This window comes from Falco peregrinus, chromosome Z (genome assembly GCF_023634155.1).
Source record: "Falco peregrinus isolate bFalPer1 chromosome Z, bFalPer1.pri, whole genome shotgun sequence".
NCBI classification, from domain to species: domain Eukaryota; kingdom Metazoa; phylum Chordata; class Aves; order Falconiformes; family Falconidae; genus Falco; species Falco peregrinus.
In genome coordinates this window covers 17,867,712-17,889,291 of record NC_073739.1, presented here as the reverse complement: position 1 = coordinate 17,889,291, position 21,580 = coordinate 17,867,712, and the positions used below count along the sequence as shown (strand labels likewise).

Genomic DNA, 21,580 nt, shown 5'->3' with positions numbered 1-21,580 from the left:
TTTATTCCCGGTCCCTCACTAGTATGTAAATTTCTACCAGAATTAAGTATAACACATAACAGGCTAAAATAAAAATAAAACATTGTAAAGCTGTGTAGCATTTATTTTTATTTTTTTTTCCTGTAAGCAAACCCACTCTTCACAATTGCTCAGAAAACAAGTGAAAGTCCATTAGAATCTTCAGATTCTTAACAATGACTCTTGGCTAATGTTACTGGTCTAAAAAGGAGATAAGAGATATAATTTTACAGGAAGCAACCCACTGAATCCTTCAGCAAACACAGCTTGGCAATCTATCTTTAATTCAAAATAACAAGGTGGCAGGAGTGTGATGGAGAAGTAAGTCTTCAAAAATATCATGTAAGGGAATCCAGCTGTGCTTGTATAGTTTCCAGCTATTTAAAGGAACAAAAAAGAGAGAAAAAATACCACTCATATAAATGTTGTATAGAAACATGCAAACAGAAGAAAACCTACATTCCAGTATCTTCAACTACGCATACTAAATCTATTCGTATAGCAATAAAAAAATCCTGTACTCATGAATATTTGTTTTTACATGAAGCTATTAGAATTCATTGCTGCAGTTTATATATTCAAATTTTAAAGAAACAGTTGCCTAAATACTGCCTTTTTTACATGCACAGATGTTTTGCTGCGCATTTCCAATGCATAATAACAAGGGAAAAAAATAATAGAGTTCACTTTGACTGGATTATGAGCCTGGCATTTCGACTGAAGACATAACACAAAGATGCCGATTTCAGAGAGCTCATCATTGTTAATCATCAGCTACTCCTCTCAATCTAAGCGCCAGGTATGCTTACAATGACCCAAGCCCTGCCTATTCCAAATCTGAATGCAGACTCTTCTTGAAAATTCTTTATGAGATCAAACAAACCTAACAGCCTTAATTAAAGTTGGATCCATTTTCATTCCAGTGTCATTAGATTTAATTCATACAGGCAGCACTTCCTGCTGAGCAGCACAAGGTGTTTACAAAGAAACTATAGTATTGTAAAATCTACAGACCTTGTTATAGAACTCAAACAGCTCCTGATGATTAAATTCTACAAATACTTTCTTCAGGTTCTGTGAAGAAAAAAGAAAAAAAAAGGAAGGAATAAGCATATTTTTAATTCTCTTTTTGGTATTAATACCAGTAATTCAACGTATCAGACTAAGCTACAGGAAATACAATAGTTGCAACAGTTGGTTGCCCTCCCATTCACTACAATCATAGAATGGTTTGGGTTTGGAAGGGTTCTTAAAGATCATCTAGTTCCACATGCCCTGCCATGGGCAGGGACACCTTCCACAATGTCCCTCACATATACATATTCCATTTGAGTGAAAAATTCACGCCTAAAGCTACATGCATTCTCCTGCTGTGAAGAAGAATAATAAAAAATTCTATGAAAATTATTTTGTTACCTTATTTTTAAGTCAGATAAAAATGAGAGATTACATTCATCTTTCTCAGCAGTCCATCTAAGATCTGATAAATACCATTACACAATGACAAAATCGGTTGCGTATTTGATTGAACTTGCACAGCTATTAATGTACTATAGCAGCACAGAGCTAATACTTCCATTCATTAATCTAACAGTTATGATTTTAGCATGCTGACACTGCTATAGGCATCTATCCACAGATTCAGCCTAAGTTAACAATTAACACAACAGCTTCAAAGCATTGCTTAAACACTAAAAAAGCAAAATAACACAACTGATGGAAACTACTGCGGATAAAACAGATGGTGGTAATAATCTTCTGCATGCATGTGCTGATGTCTGTAGAGATGGGGGTTAAATTAAAATTTCTGTCCTGCTTAACTCACTTGCAAGAAACAGGTAGTTTAATGCCTGCTACTTTCAATTACAGTGCAGATCTATCCAGACTGTTTCCAGCCTTGTTCCTTCTACTTCGCTTTGTCATTTTTTAAAAATAAGTTACTAATTATTACTGCACATTCTCTGTATTATTGCTAGACTTTCCAAGGCTTGAAGTAATTCCTGAGGACAACAGCTGCATTTCCATGAAAAGTAACAAGGCCCTATGCAAAGTAAAATCTGTGGACACCTCTACTCACAAAATATTATCAGCTGAAATAATGCACACATGCTAATTTTGTTTAACTGGTACCAACTTCATGTACCACTTAGTCAGTAGAAAAATGCTTATTTATCAACTCAGCTTAAACGAGCAAGGGTACTTCTGCATTCACACAAGGCTGCGGGCCAGATTATGTGTATTCTCATACCAATGCAAGTCTCGATTTAAGTCAAATAATGCTGCTGAATTTGGCGCACCAAATGCACAAGAGCAGCAGAAGCCCTGGGAACTCAGGATAGGTACTGCCTGGTGCCTGCTCCTCAAAAGAAGCTGTAAGACACAGGAAAGGGATAAAATGACCGGGGCCAGCCTGTCTGGTGCAATTTCTCCTCCCCACTCTGTAGAAAGAAGGATCCTTTCCAACAATTTCAGGAAGGCTACAAAAGCCTAGAAAAGGACCAGTGATTTGCATGAGAGACCAATCTTCCCCCTCTGGGAAGGAACAATGCAATTCTGGGAATCATACAGTGAATACAAAATAAAACTACCAGGACAGCAGTTCTCTTTGCCATGACTCCAGCTGATCCTCCCTCCAAAGAGCATAATGCTCTGACAGGGAAGTAAAAGCATTTTTAAAGGCTTTCTAACAGCTAAGAAACAAAGAGAAAGCAAACAAGTCGTTTCTTCAGAAAATAAAGGGGGTAGAGGCAAGAAGAAAGATACACTAATAGCAAATGGATCTACTCTTTCAGTCTGGCTGTTTGTTTGGCATTCACTGTTCCACAAGGGTTTTGGTGTTTGAATGGAAGGAAGCGAAACTGAAAAGGCAAGGTTCAGAACAAAAGCAAGAGATCATATACCTTAAAGTTTATCAGTCACAATGAATAGTCAGGGTCATCTCTTGCGCGGTTACTGGCCGAAGAGTCTGCTGGATTTTGGCACGACAGTTTTTCAATGCCTCTGGAGAGGGGCAGAGTGTGTGTGACACCTCCAACCACCAGATCTCATTTCTCCAAGCTCCAAGTCTCACTCAAGATGGGCATCTTCTGGTACTACTTCAGATCAGCAAGGAAAATCAGTTTCTCACACATACAAAAAAGAAGACACTGAAAAGCTTGTCTTTCATATTTTCCTCTGACTCCATTAATTACTGTCAGTTGTAAGGTAGGGTGCGCAAATGAAAAAAAGTGTGGTCCTTTTAATTCACGTCCTTTTTATACCAAAAAAAAAGGTCACTGTGCTTTATGAACAGGCTGAGATGTCTCCACATTATTATTTCATAATCACAGTCTGATAACTAAGACAAAATTTATGTTGCACATGGCAGCTAAATGCCTGTGGAAATCTAAAAGAAAGCATGCCATGCCAGGCTACATCTCTGATCTGGGAGTGAGAGTAGAAGTGTCAGTGGGAGAAAAGAGATAAAAATCTTTTATTAAATATGTACTTTATCTGCAGTTATTCCATTGCTAAAACAGAATTCTTTCTGTGTATAAAACCTGGTATGTCTACTACATCACTTCAGCAGAGAGCAGAGTCACAAAAAAAGGAGCAGAAGTGTGGCACCAGTTAAGAATGTTATTTACACAATATTAAATTTCTCACTAGGGTGAGTCCCTTGAGGAAGGTGCCAAATGATCATCACTATGTGATCAGGAGTTCTTATATAGACCCCAAAACCATCATATCATAAATAGGTCCCTACAAGAAAAAGCTACATCTGAGCAGGCTCATGGTCTCCCATTTTTAACCAAGATACTCCTTACTCACTTACTTGCTTTCTTCGGTGTGAACACAAACAACTGTAATTAAGCAATGTCACAGGACTAGGTTACCATCCAGTTCTTAAATTACTCAGTAAAATAGTACTTCAAAATGACAGTATAGATAAAATATTGCTAAGGCCCCCAGAGTAGGCAAATTCCTAATCTACTTTATGGAGTTTTGCTCAGATAACGGTACAAAGTTATAAACTGCGATAATTTTTTAACCATAACTAAAATGTGGGATAAAAAAATCACTTTCAACTTACTGACTTAATTAAATGTCACTGTGTGCAGTCTCAGCCTATTTATGAAAAGTGCAGCTAAAATGCCTTCTTTTATCTGCACATACAAGTTTTCAGATGTTATCTCTGACCAAGTATGAGTTTCCCTGAACATAAATAAGCAAACAGTAATTTGCTAGATGTCTATCATCTTTCTTCCTTCAATCAAGTGTATCATTCTCTCTTCCTCTCTTCTGATAAATTTCCTTCCATTTCTCACCTTCACTCTATTCTTTCCCTCACTTCTGGCACCTCATTTTCTCTTTGTTGTTACCATCTTCAGGTAAAAGAAAACTAAACAGAGTAACCAGAAAACTAAACTGAATTTATTCCTATTGCCAACACTCAGTCACTCTTAATACTTTTTCTAATTATATCGCAAATTTGTCACTGTGGCAATAAAAGTCCTAGCTCCTCCTTTTAAGAGTTTTAGCTTTAAGGTGACTTCATAGCATCACAGAAACATAGCTGAAGATGGCATTCTTAGGAAGGCAAAGAAACCTCTAAAATACCAGTCACTCTTTGGGCAGCTTTGAAAACATGGAGACAGGCTTTTTGTCTGATTCAATACCTGTGAAGAGTGGCAGGGACAACACTGGAGTGATAAATGCTCATTGAGCATAGCTTGAAGAGGTGATCTGCAGCATCTTCAGCTAAATGAAGTTGCTGTTAAGGTCAATGTGCTGATCTGCTGTTAAACACGACAAAGCATTGTATTTACTACTGGAAAAGTCCATGTGACTTGCAGGTGTCACTGAAGACAAATCTTTACATCTCTCTGAATCCATTGCAAGGAATATGGTAGTAAGTTCTCTGAAATACATGGTTTAACATATTTGACCACATATCACTACTAAATGTATTTTTAAGTGTTAAAATCAAATTTTAGTGTCATTTTGCATTTACAGACCTAGATGGAATCTGATTTCATTCTACCTCTTCTCTCACCCCAGGTTTACATCAATTTACCATTTACACCCTCCTGAGAACTGTGAAATTCGCATAAGTTTAACTGATTAGGGTTGTCTTCTCCCCTTACCTATCTTCTCATTTATTGTCTATCAATTTCAGAAGCGCAACATCTTCACCAGTCTCTAAAACAGCTTTCCAAAAACAAATGTCCTTTGGAAGGGAAAGGAAAATGAAGTCATCACTAACACTTTTAAACTCAGTCAACACTAACATGCTATCCTATCCAAAACAGCCATTCTGAATTTATGGCTAATTCTACAAAATAGCCACAATCATGTAATATACACTTAGCTTACAACCACCAGCAAACAATTAGGCAAGTGTTTAACCCAACATGATCACCAGCATAACTTGATGAAGATTCAACTACGCAGGACATAAAAGAGTCTCCATTGCCTCAGCTAACAATTTATTTTAAACATTAAGACCTTCTTTCTGCAACGTGTTTCTGTGGAAACTATGCAAAAAATATCTCCTTAAAATACCTCAGAAAGCAGAGGCAAATTCCTGGTTATAATCAGAGGATTTGGTTTTCATTTTATTTTTGTTTTTAATCCAGTGCTTTAGATACTTCTATTTTAATGTACTACTGCAAAAAGCTTTATTACTAACGAAAGAGTATTGCCTAGCTGTATTTCATATATTTAACTCCCCCACCCCATGCATAAGCATAGAGCAAGGCACTAGGAGTTATAAATAAAAGGCAAAACTTCTGGTTTTAAAGCTAACTTGAACATGAAAAATTGATACTGCTCTAACAGTTCTCAACTGCAAAGCTGTAACTACTTTTACAACATTGCAAAATAAATGCCAAGTATTCTGAAGCAAACAGATGAAGGGACAGGCTGGTTTGTGTATCTAAATGTCTACTGATAATGATAACGTTCTCTGACTGAGCACATGTAAAAAATTACGGTATATTCAGTGAAGGTTGTTAATAGTAACTAGCTGAAGCAACACATATCCCCATCTCCATATTCTAATATATCCTTTAATACTATCTTGAGCCACAACTCAATTAGGTTTAAGAGAAGAATATTTTCACATTTGCTTTCCATTCTCCAATTTATTCTGATTAGATATCCTTAAAATCTCAGATATGATGGAAGGATATGGATAATTAAAGTAATCAGTTTATGGCCAAATTGAGATGCATGGCTAATCAGACCCCAGTTGATTCTTAAAATTTCCCTCTGGGCCTATCAGTTTCTGTGCTACATCAGTTCAGACTTCCTTTCAATTTTGTTGGACTGTGGAGAACTATGCATTTGTTTAGGCACTTATAGATAGGAAGAAGGTCATAGCTGTATCTCACAGAACCTATCAGGAGGTTTAAGTTGTTTGGTCAGAAAGATTAATTGTAGCACAGTAAGAAAAGGAGATGCGTTAAAACAGACCAGCATCACTTAAAAGCACACCTGTTCCTTAAGTCTCTGCACATATGAGACAGCAATTAAGACTTCTTTGCATTCCTGCAGCAGTAGGTGGATATAATTCAACGCAGGGATTCACCAGAACACAGGGAGTTAAATACCAACATACAGTCCTAATTACACTTCTTTCACATCATCAGAAAATATGACCTTCAAACTTCATTCTTCTTCCAAGCTTATTTCCATTTGCAATACCAAATAATTACTTTTGTAGAGGAAAAAAAACACAATCATGCCTTATGACTGAATTACATGCCTTTTCAGGTCTCAGTGTGCAACTGTTATAAAACTGAACTTCTTTCATATTAACCCCCTCTCTTCCTAATCGCTATGTTAACCATTTGCTTGTACATATACTGCCTTCCACCCTTCAAATTTGCATTTCTTTTTCATGTAAGCTTAAAAATTTCAAATTCCCTGGATTATTTAGGGAGATCAGCATCAGCCACATACTAAGGACGTCCTTCCCTCCCTTTACAATATATTCATAAGCTCCCTACCCAAAGCTCTATGTTGATTCCTGAGATCTAATCAACGTGTTACTGGAATTTGATGGTTTGGAACACATATAGATAATCTTACTCCAGCAGATACAGGATCATCTTAGCATGTTTTCATGGTTAAGTGCCTAGAATAAATCCATTGCCCAGTCCAGCAGTGACCCAACAGACTCTGCAGGCATGTGGAGACCTGCAGAGAATGTGGTATACTTCCAAACAGCAACAAGAACTGTCAGTCATTTCAATTTTCACACCTCCTGCTCCCTTCCACCCTCATGGAAATATCCATTACTGGCTGGATGAACTGGTGCAAAACTACAGACAAGAAATGGGACACAGCTACTAAAAAGACCACATAGGGTAGGAAGATCACAGAGCATTAGAGGCAGGCAAGCTCCTTTCTTCACAGTAGGGGAGAAAAATGCTTTTAAAACTAAGACAATTATCTGGAAATAAAGAACTACAGTTTCACCTCAATATACCTAGTAAGACATACTATATTGCTAAAGAAAGGGGAGAGAGGAAAACATTTTTTTTCCAACAGCTGCATCCAGGCAGAGGATTATTTTGCCTTGAATGTATTAGGAATTTAAATTCCTATAGGTTGGTTGGAATTTTAATGATACTTTTGCATGGAAAACCTCTCAATAACAGAAACCTGGAGTTGTAGGGTTGTTACTTCCTATACAAAGATTATGTTAAATACACTTTTACAGAACTGTCACAGTGAACAAACATGTTTTTTGTAGAAATGTAGTAGTAAGGTGGTAAATGTGTATCAGTGTGTGCCTATCACAAGAAATACTTAAAAGCAGGTCTTTTGTACTGATGCCTCCCTGCGTGTTCTATGTACAGAAAATAGCTCACAGAAGATCTATTGAACTTTCTTCCATGCCTGTTCTGTATTTTGTATACACCTTCACATGCCCTTCCCTCCTTTGTAGACAGCTATACATAGTACAACTTCATTATTGATTCCTCACTGGTCTCCACATGGGATCAGTCACTGGCAGCATAAAGCATCCATCCACACAAATGTGTCATTGTAATTTCAGGATTCAGCAGGAAAATATGTAGGTATAATTCCCAAATATAGTATCCAGGAAAAGATGTGTTTGAAAACTGTTTGTTTCATTCACTAATAGGCTGGATATAATTACTAAGAATAGCACTGATTAATCTAAGGGACACAGGTCCTAATAATGACAAATTTCCTATTTAATCCCACCTAATCTTGCAAATTATACTGTACTCCTAATATGTAGAAAGCTCTCTGAAGAAGTAACCTCACTAGAAGTTTAAAACAAATATACCCTTTGTTGCTATTACATTTCATTGTATCTAGTGTGGAAAAAAGAATCTCTGGGAACACATACACCTAGTTGTTGCTCATTGCTTATACAGTGTACAGTCTGTAACGATCAGAATGCAACTTTCTTCTTTAGTCAGAACTCTACTTTGACAGCTAAATAATTTTATTCCTGAGAAGAAATTAAATTCTTTGATCTTTCATATTTTGGTACAGCTTATTTGGCACAGAAATTACGATCTAAAGAAAAATTAAGTCATGAACACTGCAAGGAAAAATAGTAAGTTACAACGCTGTGCTTCATTTATTTCCACCAGGACTATCATGTAAGTCTTCAAACACCATGAAGACCAGTGAGTTCACACTGCTATTCTAAAGATATCTCACATGAGGACTGATACAACAGTCTTACATTCACCTTGAATGATAAAAATTTGATTTTTCTTCTTATGCTTGTACTCATAGAGAACTGCTGCTGAAGAAACAGAGAGCCCAGCAGTAAGCATGCTGGCTCCAGAAATGCTTTCAAGTGTCCCTGACCTCACGTGTTCACCGAATTTGATCACAGACAAATTATTTTTTTATAAACGATGTCATGTAGGCATGGGTATGAAATATTTGCATTATTATACTCAGAAAATAAACCAGTTCTAGGAAGCTAACAGAACCCAGTGTGAATATTAAGTGCAACATTAGCCTAGCACTGGCATCTGAAAACTTCAGATTATGGACTCAAATGACAAGCATTGCAACTTGCATAAGTATCTTGAAACAGTGAAGCTTAGCTCTACAGCATCGAAGGCAGACTGCGATGGATTTGTATGTAGATATACAATGGTTAAAGTCTCCTAGAGCAAGGAGAGCAACTCAACAACATGCACGGAGTGTTTCAGAGAGCTTCTCACACAGCTTGCCTGTAGCTGACATGATTAACGTGGAGTTGCAAATCCTTTATGTTCAAATCAGACTCACATTTAGTGTTGGCTCTGAAGAAAGCTGGACTTAGACAAAGCTCAAGTTGTGATTCAAACTGCTCAGGACCATCCCTTTGGTCTCAAATAAAAGCCAGACAACACCTACCATGCCCAGGGGAAGAAACTTGGGTTATTGTCATCTGCATCCATATCTAGAGCAACTGCTCCCGCAGGATATTATACAGTGTAGTCATGCAGATGAGTAACACTTTAAAAAGGCTTTAGATGAATGGAGAAAGCTGGCATCTTTTTGCAGGGTTAGCTTCTGAGCCTACCTGCTTCCATACGATACCGCAACACTGCATGATTTTACCGTGAATGGCCTTCCTTCACCACCAGAAAACCTGAAAAAGTCTATTGTTTCTACTGAGGTGCAAGAAAAGAGTCTGGATAAAAGATGCCAGCAGTGAGAGGAAAGATTTAAAGAAGCTCAGATCCACGTGAAATCAATGTAACTGACGTGAAAATATCCTTTCAAAAAAATTTGTTTAAATATTTACAAAATGTCAAGATTAGGCAATTTGTAAATTAATTCTTTTGTTTGGGATAGGTCAGTCAGAGTACCACCAGTTTTGACTTTGTTAGGCAGACAAGCAAAGATAAAATGTTTGGGTGTTTTTCCATGCTAAAATGGTGTTAGTGGCTGTCAGCCAGCATATCTCTGATCTGCAATGGGCAAGCCGTTCCAGCAGCTAGCAACTGGGTGCTGGCACACAAGTCTCAGCTGCTGAAAGAGACTAGAAAGCCATGCGGGAGTGAGGGCTCTTAAGTAGCAGTCCAGTCCCCAGCAGGATCAAAGACAGAGCTCTTAGAGAATAAGATTGTTTGTAAAGGAATGTGTATTTCCTTTGTTGTTGTTGTTTTAAATTAGGAAGTCACCTACTATTTCTACTGTACCCTAAGAAATCGAACAGATCTACAGCTTTTGCCACAATATTCACAATCTACAAATAAATGCCAGACTCCTAGTCAGTGTCTCTTTGCCATAAGCATGCCAGCAAAGCCTTGAACCCAGGCTACCCATCTGGATCAAGGACATACCAATGTCACAGTGTGATGAAAAAGGCATTGTCACCCTGACACAAGTAAACACTAACAATTCTCAGGCAACATGGCACAGTGCAAAACTAGAAGAGGTCTTTAAAAGCAGTTTCTCAAATTAGACAAAAAAGCTTTTCCTTTTTACAAATATTGGGGAAAAAAACAACTGGGTGGTCTTTTTTGATTATGACTCTTCAAAATTAAGAGGAATATGAAAACAAACACTTATTATAAAGCAATACAACAGCAACTTTTCTTTCTCTGTTTGTTACTGAAGGTTACACATGTTCTAATGATGCAAAACCCAGATATTTTGAATTCGAGACAATGTAATTTCAGTGATCTCCTTGCTTTGTTTGTTACTTTTGCTAAAAAATTATTTAAAGTTTGATACAGTGGTGTGGTGTGAATTCTCACTGCTTACAAAGAAAACTGGACAGAGTGCTAAGGACAGGAAGTACTACAAGTGCTGTGTGTTTTCCCATACAGTGGACCTCAAACCATTCACCCACAGTTTCCTTCAAAGTCAGAATATGAATATAAGTGTATAGGCAATACCCTCTCAGGGAAGAAAAGAAACAAATTTTGGCAAACATAAGCAACTTGAAAGAGGGTATCAAATCCCTTTTTATTTTCTTCAAGTCTATGTGCTACTGAATTACAGTTCATACAGCTTGTTTTAAAAGAGAGTGAGCAATGTGAAGGAAGACGGTACCAGATCTGGATTATTCTGCAGATGGACGGAATACAATGCAGTACACAGGCTGGCTGCAATGGTTTCAGTAAGTATCAAAACCAAGACACTTTTTACGTTTTTCTGTCAAAATGAACCTGTTTATCTCCAAATTAATTACATTTTTCCTCTTTCAAGCCAGCACTGCCTGACGCAAATCTGAAGTGGTAAAGCAAGCAACAAAAAGTGATACTCTATGGTGTAAGCTTCCCATAAAGACAGGACATGAAATTAATATTTAAGTTATGCTTAATGTCTTTCAGATGTTTACCTTTTTAACATACGTGTTCTTCAACGGGAAAAATAGAAAAATAAAGTGTTACAGGTCAGTTTCAAATGCTATTTTGTCTGTATGAATGATTTTACAAACCAATGTTTAAACCTATGTTTAAGATACTAAGTAATTTCTTACAAAAAATACTGAAACCTTATGATTTGTTTAATGTCTCGTTTACATTGACTGTAACACAAGTTAGAAGTGTAATATATGGGTTAGCCATTGATATTTAGCTATGCCATCTAAGAAGTTATGAAACTGAAAATAACCTGTTTCCAGGTTTTTCTTACATCTCTCATATATGGAGAGAATGCTGTGAATATAGTTGCTGACTACCAAAGCAATTTCTTTTAATTTAAAAGAAAAATAAATAAAGGAAATGTTTTAAAATATTTTCTCTCGAAATAGTATTTATACGCTACTACGGAAAGTAATTTTTCTCCTCTTCATCATAAGAAGGTTTTCAACATGCATACTGTTCCCCACAACATTCTTACATCGAAACTGGAGAGAGATGGATTTGATGGATGGACTGCTAGACAGGTAAGGAATTGGCTGGATGGCAGCATCCACAGAATTACGATCAATGACTCAATGTCCAAGTGGAAACCAGTAACGAGTGGTGTCCCTCAGACTGCACTAGGACCCGTACTACTTAATATCTTCATTTTTGCTTTTATAAATGACACGAATAGTGGGATTGAGTGCGCCCTCAGCAAGCTTGTGGATGACACGAAGCTGAGTGGTGCAGCTGGTAAGCTAGAGGGAAGGGATGCCACCCAGAGGGACCTTGACAGGCTTGAGGAGTGGGCCCACACAGACCTTACAAAGTTCAACAAGGCCACGTGCAGGGTCCTGCTCCTGGGTTGGGGCAGTCCCCAGTATCAATACAGACTGGGGGTGTGAATGGAGTGAGAGCAGCCCAGCCAAGGAGGACTTGGGGATACTGGTGGGTGAAAATTGGATGTGAGACGGCAATGTGCGCTTGCAGCCCGGAAAGCCAGTCGCATCCTGGGCTGTGAGCAGCAGGTCGGGGGAGGTGGTTCTGCCCCTCTGCTCTGCCCTGAGGTGGGTGAGTCCCCACCTGGGGTACGGCATCGAGCTCTGGGGCCCCCAGTACAAGAAAGACATGGACCTGGACAAGCAAGTCCAGAGGAGGGCCATGAAAGTGATGTCAGGGCTGGGATACCTCTGCCATGAAGAAGGGCTGAGAGAGTCGGGGTAGTTCAGCCCGGAGAAAAGGCGGCTCCAGGGAGACGTTACTGCAGCTGGTCAGCACTTACAGGAGGTTCATAAGAAAGCTGGAGCCTCTTTGCCAGGGCCTGTAGTTGCAGGACAAGGAACAATGGTTTTAAATTGAAAGAGGGTAGATTTAGATGGGATATAAGGAAGACTTTTTTTTGTGATGAGGGTGGTGAGGCACTGGAATAGGTTGCCCAGCGAAGCTGTGGATGCCCTGTCATTGGAAGTGTTCAAGGCCAGGCTGGATGGGGCTCTGAGCAACGCAATCTAGTGACAGATGTCCCTGCAGGGCAGGGGCAGGGTGGACTAGCTGACATTCAAATGTTCCTTCCCATCCACATCTTTTCATGATTCAAAGATACATGTCTTCTTAACATGGGACATTATTTTACAAAAGTACATTTTAATACTTGTACTACAATATTCAGACAAATTAGAATGATGTCAGTTAATAATGAGATAGCTTGGGTTTAATACTGACTTTCAACGTATTGAAATCCAAAACAGCTAGATTTTGTCTTCTTAAGACATAAATAATGAAATGATGGTAAAGGGAACAACAAAGGAGAATGACATGCAGGTATGGTAGGTTAAAAAGTTTGATTTCTAGCCTGACATAATGACATACACAACATTACACATTTAAATGCAGTTTTTATATACACTAGGGAGTTTAGCTTGAACAGTGAAAGAATATGATGGTGAAGGGTACTGCCAGGGAACTGTTAATAGCTGCTTCCCCAGTTGCTAAATGGGGACTGTTAAGTCTCACTTTCCTTTATACAACGGAAATATTGTCCCACAATCTCAGGGCAACCTTACCCATCTTGAACTCACGTTCTCCCATATTCTGGGTTGTTACGTCTGTAGGGTATGACTACCCATGTACAGTAAATTGCTTTGTCTTTAATCTTTGTGATTCACATATTCTTCTATCTAAAGCAAGCTTCTGTGGTTTTTGCATTTTTTTCCAAAGAAAAATGAGGAAGTAAGGGGGACTGAACTATCTCATGTTCAAATTAAGCATGCAACAGAGACTTTAGACTTACTGCTTCCTCCTATTTCCTACCAAGGCAGTGCTGTAGTTGTACTCAATGTGTAAAACTGTCCACTGACCAGCAGAAAAATTAACTGGGAAAAAAAATGGTTGACAGATGAACTGATGAACCAGAAAGATATCCTGATTAACATGGTCAGGTATTCACCTGAGGCCTCAGGGTGACAGCAGTTATATGAAAAAGCTTATTAAAAGTATCTGCGCTATCTTACTAGTGACAGAATTAGCAGTTGAACACACACTAAAGGGAGATGCCATTGGATTCCAGACATGAGAAAAGTTTTGTGATTACTGAAAAGAGAGTAATTCCACAGCCCGATGCAGAGAACTGAAGTACCAAACCTGCAAACTAGTTGCTTTAATGGGAACAAATAGTCCAGTATGCTTGGGACCATTATTTTAAAAGAATGAAAGCACTACTATTGTGTAGGATAATCAGTTCTATTTGGATTATTTTGTTTATCTTGGAGATAAACAGATTAATTTGTCTGCAACTGTAAACTAGCCGAAACTCCAACAGTCAGGTGAAGTCAGCATGGAATCAGAGGGTGTCTAAGGAACCTGCAGATCCAAGAGTTAATTTGACAGTTGGCAATCCAGCTCTCAAACTGATAAATGCAGTACTTGTTTTTTTGTGGCATTGGTTTTGCTAAAGCTGAAGCCTACAGAGATACTAAAATCTGAAATGTTAGAACACAGCCCAAGATTGCAAGAGGAAGGACCAACTGAATAAACTGCACCTCCACATCAGCAGGAACTTTGGTAAATACAGAGTGAGGTTTTGCATTTGAACTAAATGTTTCTCCAGGAATTCTTCATGTTTTCTGTGTTGAAAGCATTAAAATGTGAAAGCAAACACATGGGAGGGCCAAAAGCTGCAAGCCATTCAACAATAACTATGCTTGGTACAGCAATGAATGAAAGCTTTAGAATGCTGAAGATCCAGAAAGACTTTCCATACCTTTTTATCTTGAGAAATAAAACTTTTCCTTCTGAACTTCTGAAATACATCCTTCTATAGCTCTACATGTGAGACAAGAAACTTCCTGTTTTAAAACATATCCCACTGTATGAGGAAAAGGAGAGAGCATTTACCTTCGTTAGCAAGAACACAGCCATCAGGCAGAGTGAAGTCATTCTCCTCTGCTTGGCACTCATGAGGCTTCACCCGAGACACTGCATCCAGCCCTGCACACCCGCAGTACAAGACACATGTTAAGAAACTGGGGTGAGTTTAGCATCATCTGGATGATTATCATGTGGATGCACCACATGTGACATTGGTTTGGCATACTAGGTTTGCTTAGTTTGGAACAGGGTTAAGAACAAGGAATCTAATTGCTGATCTATATGTAACAGTTTCAGCATTTAAATTGTACTTTTGCGGCAGGTGATTTTCTTTTATGTTGTTAAAGATTACAGATCTTATATGTTTAGAGAGCTCAGCTCATAAAAAAGAATGATATTTGGTAATAAATAATAACCATCCCTTAGCTGAAGTGTTGATAAGGAATAGAATTTCAATTCATTCATGAGGATTCAATTTTTCTGAGTACTTTTCACTGGGAGTCAACCCAAATGAAAACTCTTGTAAATTGGCAATCACACCTTTTAGATGGCCACTGCTCTTCACTCTTAGAAGATGTGGAACTGGATGCACAAGTAATTTCAATAGATACTGCCTGATCAGCAGTGAAAGTAGCCAGAAAGATGATCTATATAAGTTGGTAGCAGGCCAGTGAAACTCACAAGCAACAAGGCTGTTAAATGTCAACATTGGGATCCAAAGATGTTGCTGACCTCCTGCTTGTCTATCGCGAGCAGTTTAAAAGGGCGGCAACTGGAGTCTGATTTTTGATTTTTAAACAATGCAAAAGTATTCCAGCACAATGTCCAATAACTCCGAAACTTCAAAAATAGTATAAAACATCCATACAGGGCAAGACAGGACTGAATACCCAAAGAACCGGGAGCTCCTGAATAAAAAACTGCTGCTATTGATCAGTTACACCCCTAGACACTACCATTCAGAGCATCACCTAGCCATAGGGCTCTTGGAACAGAATCAGAATGCTATGATCAGATAATACAAAGTGTTACGATTAACTTCAACTGTTAAAACGTGCATAGCCCACTCTATCAGAATAAAGACAGCACATAAACACAAGGCTGGCACAAACTGTACCAGTTGCATATATTCTAGATAATGTGACAGAATGGCAATCATGTACTTAAAACTACAATTCTTCTGTGAGTAATCCGGTAGGGCAGACATACAGTATTAATGATTATGAAATCATGCCTCGGCTACATGGTGTAAGCTTAATTGTGAAACCATGGCATTAGACTTAATTTCTTCTCCAGGTACTGACTGGCTGTGAATTGAACTGAAAACACTATTTACAGACCAGTATGTGGCAATATTTCCAAGCAAACAAGAGACTGAAGAGGTGAAGATAAATATCAAAATGGGGCTGTAAATTACTTTGCTGAAAGCTTTTACCCAAAAGCTCCCTAGAATATTTCACTACTGTGAAGCCATACCACAAGGAATCTCATAGGGCATTATTCAGATGATAATAATAATGGTTACTAGAAAATGCTTCATTTTCTGCACTTCTGTTTAATGCAGCATGGCATCATCTCCTTAAGTAGTTCCCTTTTCCTGTATAATGCATTTTGCTTAGACTGTGTTTACAGAAACCAAGACACATTAAACACTGACAGAAATCCACAGTCAAAACCCATGCAAATTAATGAAACTGTAAGACAATTAACCTTGGTTAATTCATAAAATTCCAGCATTCCACTGCTTCTAGCTGCTGACTGAAAAAAGCTCCTAAATTCTCCCTAGTGAACGACCACCGTTGAAAGTACAAAATAATGCAAGAATTTTAAACCAAACTAGTTTTGTCACAAATCCTGTTTTCCACCCTGATCACAGTGGTTTAAATATGTAATGGCTTCATAGCCTAGAAAATGTGTGAGATCAACTGTGACTGAGGATTACAAAGGAAGTAAGTGGTTCACACAGATCAATCCAGAAATCAATGTAGACCTTGGAAAAGACCAGCCTCAGGATCAAGAGCCTGCAACAGCAGCTGCTGTCCAGCCCTGCCACCACTCTGTTGCTCTAGGACCCAGGAGGAAAAAGACAGTTCGCTCACCATCCCCGTAATCCCCAATTAGGTGATACCTGGGCTTCCATAACAGTCTCTCCCTGTATTTCCAAACTATTTCCAAACTGTTATGTTGGCAGCTGTGTGAAACGAGGTATGAGGTCTCAGCCCAGCAAAAAAGCAACTGAAGTTCACATTTTATCGGTCTGCACACTTAATCAGTGAGAAATAAACTACTCATTCATTATAAGAGCTAGCCAAGCCAGAGACTTAGTACAGGAAACAAACACTCTTCTTCCATATGCATGTTTGAAGAGCAGGGCATGAAGAAAAGGGTAGTCTTGTTGTGTATTACGAACAACAGAACTGCAAAATGACAATGTATAATACAGGAAAGGCAGAGCAGAGACATTTCTTATACCCAGAAAAGCTTACTGCTTTCCTTATTGCAAGGGACTGACAATGGCAGATAACTCCAGCAGATCTTTTCTACTGCTAAAAAGGAATTTTGATGGACTATGGTGACAGGCTAACATAAAGAAACAGACTAACATTGAAAAAAAAATACTTACCATTCACCTAATGAATAAAGATTTCACCAAAGTAGCTTACTAGTGTCTTAATTTTTAAAAAATTATATTTTCAAAGTTGAATACAGACATTATGTTTTGCAGTGATAAAAACTTTCTGCTCTATCAGTGCAATAAATTTATTGAATGCCTTCAACTAAGTAAACACATACTACGGAACTATAGCTCTCTCATTCATTTGAAGTTACAGTCTCAAAGTATGCCAAATATTTTTGCTAGTATAACCACTTTTCAGTGAACTGCAGTGACAGCTTTATTATTTGGGCTTTTTGTAGCTGCTTTTCAGTGAATTGCAGTGAGTCTATTATTATTTGGGCTTATTAATTTCTTTCTTTTTTGGTCCCCTATCAGGGAGTCTATTCATGCTAATCAGAACTAGTTCCTTCCACACTACCATAATGTAGAAAATCTAGTATCAAAGGAAAAAACTCGTCCTAAAACCTGTGGGTAAATATTAGGTGCATATAAGCAGTATCGATCATTTTAAATCTTGTGTTCTGTCATTTTAATAAGTTTTTTTCAATTCAAGCTCTTTTGAATAACAGGGCAGAAAAAGGCACTTGAAGTAAGTAAACTGATTTTAGAGATTTTTCTTTTTAACAAAAATGAAATGTGCTCACGGGCATACAAACCTTATGTAAATGTTTAGCACAAAATAATTTTATTATGGTTAAAGATACATTTCAGTGGACAAAAGGGAGGAATGTAACAGGGGAAAAGTAGGAGCTTTTACTGTACACATTGCATTAATCCTCCATCAGTGTAGATTAAAAGAGCTACAGTGGTAAACAAAAATCTATAAAAACATATATATTTAAGATTTCCAGCATCTCTGAGAATTTACCAAATACACACTACTTTTGTTTGCAGGTTTGTGCATCATCTACAGCACAGCATGAGAGTAAATCAGCTGTACAGTCTAACGCTTTCTTGATACATTTACCTAGCCAAAGCTCAGATGTTCAGTTCTCCCTTTCACTGAAAGATGAAATGGCTTGCAAATGCTTCTGCTGACTTCATTTTCCTTTTGATCCTCAGCACTGAAAGCTGTTATTTTAAAAGTGGCACTTCTGAAAAAGCTTAGGAGACTGTAAGAGTGGTAACTTGCCTCATACATAATTTTGTAGTGGCAATTTATATTTTTTTATTAGGAGTAAAGTGCAGATTTGTTTAAATAAGTGGTAAATTCAGTTCCCTCATGTTGCAGTGAAGAGCAGTAACAGCTTGACTCTTGAGATATTTTTATTATTTTGAATCCAAGCTTAGACATGTTTTGCATGAGAGATGATCTGAATTTCTACACTACCTAGGTTGTACTTTCATGCTCCAACAGAAAATGTATAAATCACACAAAGTAATTTTTTCTTGTGGACCTCTATATAAACTTCTAAAAAAAAAAACACCCCACCAAAGAAAGACATGCCTACAATATAAAAATGTTTCTATCAAAGAATAAAAAGTTTGAAATCTCATTTGAAAATTACTCATTTTTAAAAAACTCTAATTAACAGGCAGGTTTTAGGCAAATCCATCCATCCATTCCAAAAGACAATTAGTATCTTTGCCCAGAATATTAAATCTTACATAGCCACAGAAGTACTGACACTTAATGCAATACCATACCATCTTGCTAGAGGGAAAATGTAGAGTAGCGCTTTTGTAAACCCTATTGAAAATGTATGAGATATGTTTTATTTTGGAAAAATTAATTTTTTAATCCAATACCCTTAAATGTCACACACATTAAAAACCAACATGCATTCTAAACAAAGCAGGTTAGAACCAGACAGCATATATTAATAACCATGGGGCTATTAGCATGGAATCAGAATGACAATCTTAACATGAGCAAGTCACGTGACTGTATAGCAAGCTGGCTGACAACATGAATTTTCTCAATATGGAAACCTTTTGTCCCAAACTACTTTTGTGACGATTGTGATGCACATATTTTATGCAGCCATGAGGAAACAAGCAATTGGCATTATTTTTAAAACCATACCTGTATTTGCTTCTGCCCAAGAACTGGCAGAGGAAAGAAAAACAAATTAAATGGGGGAAAAACTATGATTAAAGAAACCTAAGACAAAATGCAATTTTTTCCTGTGTTAAAAATGATTTCACCAGAGACTTTAAAGAATATAAACTCTCTTCAGACTTTCTCTTCTCCCTTCATCTGTTTTCAGGGACGTATTACAAACACCTTGGGATTGTTGTCAAAGGTCCCTGAAACTGCTCCTTGAAACAGGGTGCCTGGCCTTTAGAAGTCATAGAATCATAGAATGGTTTGGGTTGGAAGAGACCTACGCTCAAGATCACCTAGCTCCAGCCCCCCTGCCATGGGCAGGGACACCTTGCACTAGACCAGGTTGCTCAAAGGCCCATCCAGCCTGGCCTTGAGCACTGCCAGGGAGGGGGCAGTTACAACTCCTCTGGGCAGCCTGTGCCAGTGCCTCACCACCCTCAGAGTGAAGAAAGTCATTAACTATTTATTTTTAACAAATCTAACTACAGTATGGAAAGAACCCTTGCACACAGGTCTGTTTAGCTGCCAAAATAAACTTAGAAACACAGTTTTTGTCACTGCTATTTTTGTTTAGTGTTAAAAGTAACAGACCCAGCTGGCCCTTCAGTTGAATTCCAACACAAAACACAAAACCTGACAAATTCTCAAGCAAGGCACCCAATGGTTCAAACACTAGTAATTATGGACCAAAGACGTGGAATGAGAAAGTGAGCAGAAATTAGTAGGTAAAGCTTCCCTTAAAAAATAATTAGCGTTCCAGCTAAAAAAAACCCAAACACCTATTTTTCCTGTTCCACTGCAAATACTTTGAAACTGATGACTTTAGAGGTAGCAGTGTATGTGCACCTCCATCAGACACCCTCCCAGACTCCGACCAGATTTCTTGAGCCTCATTTGAGTTTATCTGCCTAATAACCCTCAACAGACCCCTGTTCACAAGTTTGTTCCATCTTCCCCACGTAAAATGCCTGCACCCACATTTTTGGGCAGGGCTTTCCAAAAAACTATTACTTCTTAAGTGAATGTATCAACAGTTCAGCTTCAATTAAAAAAGCACATCCTGACATATCAGCTCCCTTTAAAAAGTTAGTATGAGTCAATGACAGTTGTATTGCTAATCTCAGTAAAAGCCTTCCCTCCACTGTTAATTGTCATGCTATTGTCAAATTGAGGGAAATATATTAAGATGCTACTCAAAGTTACACTACATGTTATCCACCCAGCTTTAGAAAGATGTATTTTATAATGCAGTAATAAGGGATGTGCTTATCTGTTAGTTCAGCTTTTCTCCACCTTTAGTTCAGCTTCTCTTTACTGAAAACTCCAGTTTTCTCTCCACATGTACCACTCATGATGTGGGACTCTTTTACTTCCTTTCAGAAAACTGAAGATGCTTAACGCTAGGACTAGGGAAAATACGACTTTAGAATGAAAATGAACTTTAGAAAAGGGTGATTTCCTGCCTTTTAGCTGTAATGAATATACAGTTATTAAAAGTAAGAATCACATGCTGATTCTCAAAAAGAGTATTCTTTTTAGATTATTATTATGAAATTACACTGGTAATGAAACAGAGTTACTGCTCACCATCAACTATCTTGCAAGCATCCATTCTTTTCTCAATTAGTTTTTCAACACCTGGGTAATTCCTTCAATTTTGCATTCAGATTCCTAAAGCTGAAACCTCCTTTCTTTGCAAAAAAGGTTGTTGTCCCTTATAGTTAGGAATTTAAGAACATTACATGATTATTAATTAAACACAATTACAAAGAACAATAACTGGCTCAATTATAATTTCTTCAAAGTAGTACATATTATTTCTTTCACACTTACACTTTGCAAATGTAAGGACCCAGTAATTCCTTTTTCTATCAAATAATGGATAATAATCTGTTAACTATTAATAAACATTATTACTATTATATTTATAGTAAAAGTAATAAATGTAATTAGTAGCAGGAATAACTACTAAAAATAAAAGCCAGGCTGCAAACAGGATGTACTATTTTTTTTGCCATCCAAGAACCTACTCCATCTCTAACTAGTAAAATAATCTTCTTCGCTTGTGCAAAACCCCTATGCAAGTTTACCACTTCAATACATCTGCTTAGTCTCTTATTTCATAAAAATGTAGCCTGTTGCTCTCCTGTAGAAAACTCCCAGCAACATGCTACAAAAAAATATAGACTCTGCCTGAAAATG

General features: G+C 37.7%; 1 protein-coding gene across 2 annotated transcripts in view; it reads right to left on the bottom strand.

The window, feature by feature from the left end:
• Positions 1–91: 91 nt before the first annotated feature.
• COMMD10 (COMM domain containing 10) overlaps positions 92–21,580 on the bottom strand; it is a 118,857-nt gene continuing 97,368 nt past the window's right edge. For both annotated transcript variants that reach the window (XM_055791344.1, XM_055791341.1), the window contains 2 exons: positions 1,033–1,092; positions 92–395 (listed from right to left, as the gene is read on the bottom strand). In XM_055791344.1, coding sequence (XP_055647319.1) covers positions 357–395; positions 1,033–1,092 — 99 coding nt within the window. In that variant the 3' untranslated portion in view covers positions 92–356. The remainder of the gene's footprint in view (positions 396–1,032; positions 1,093–21,580) is intronic.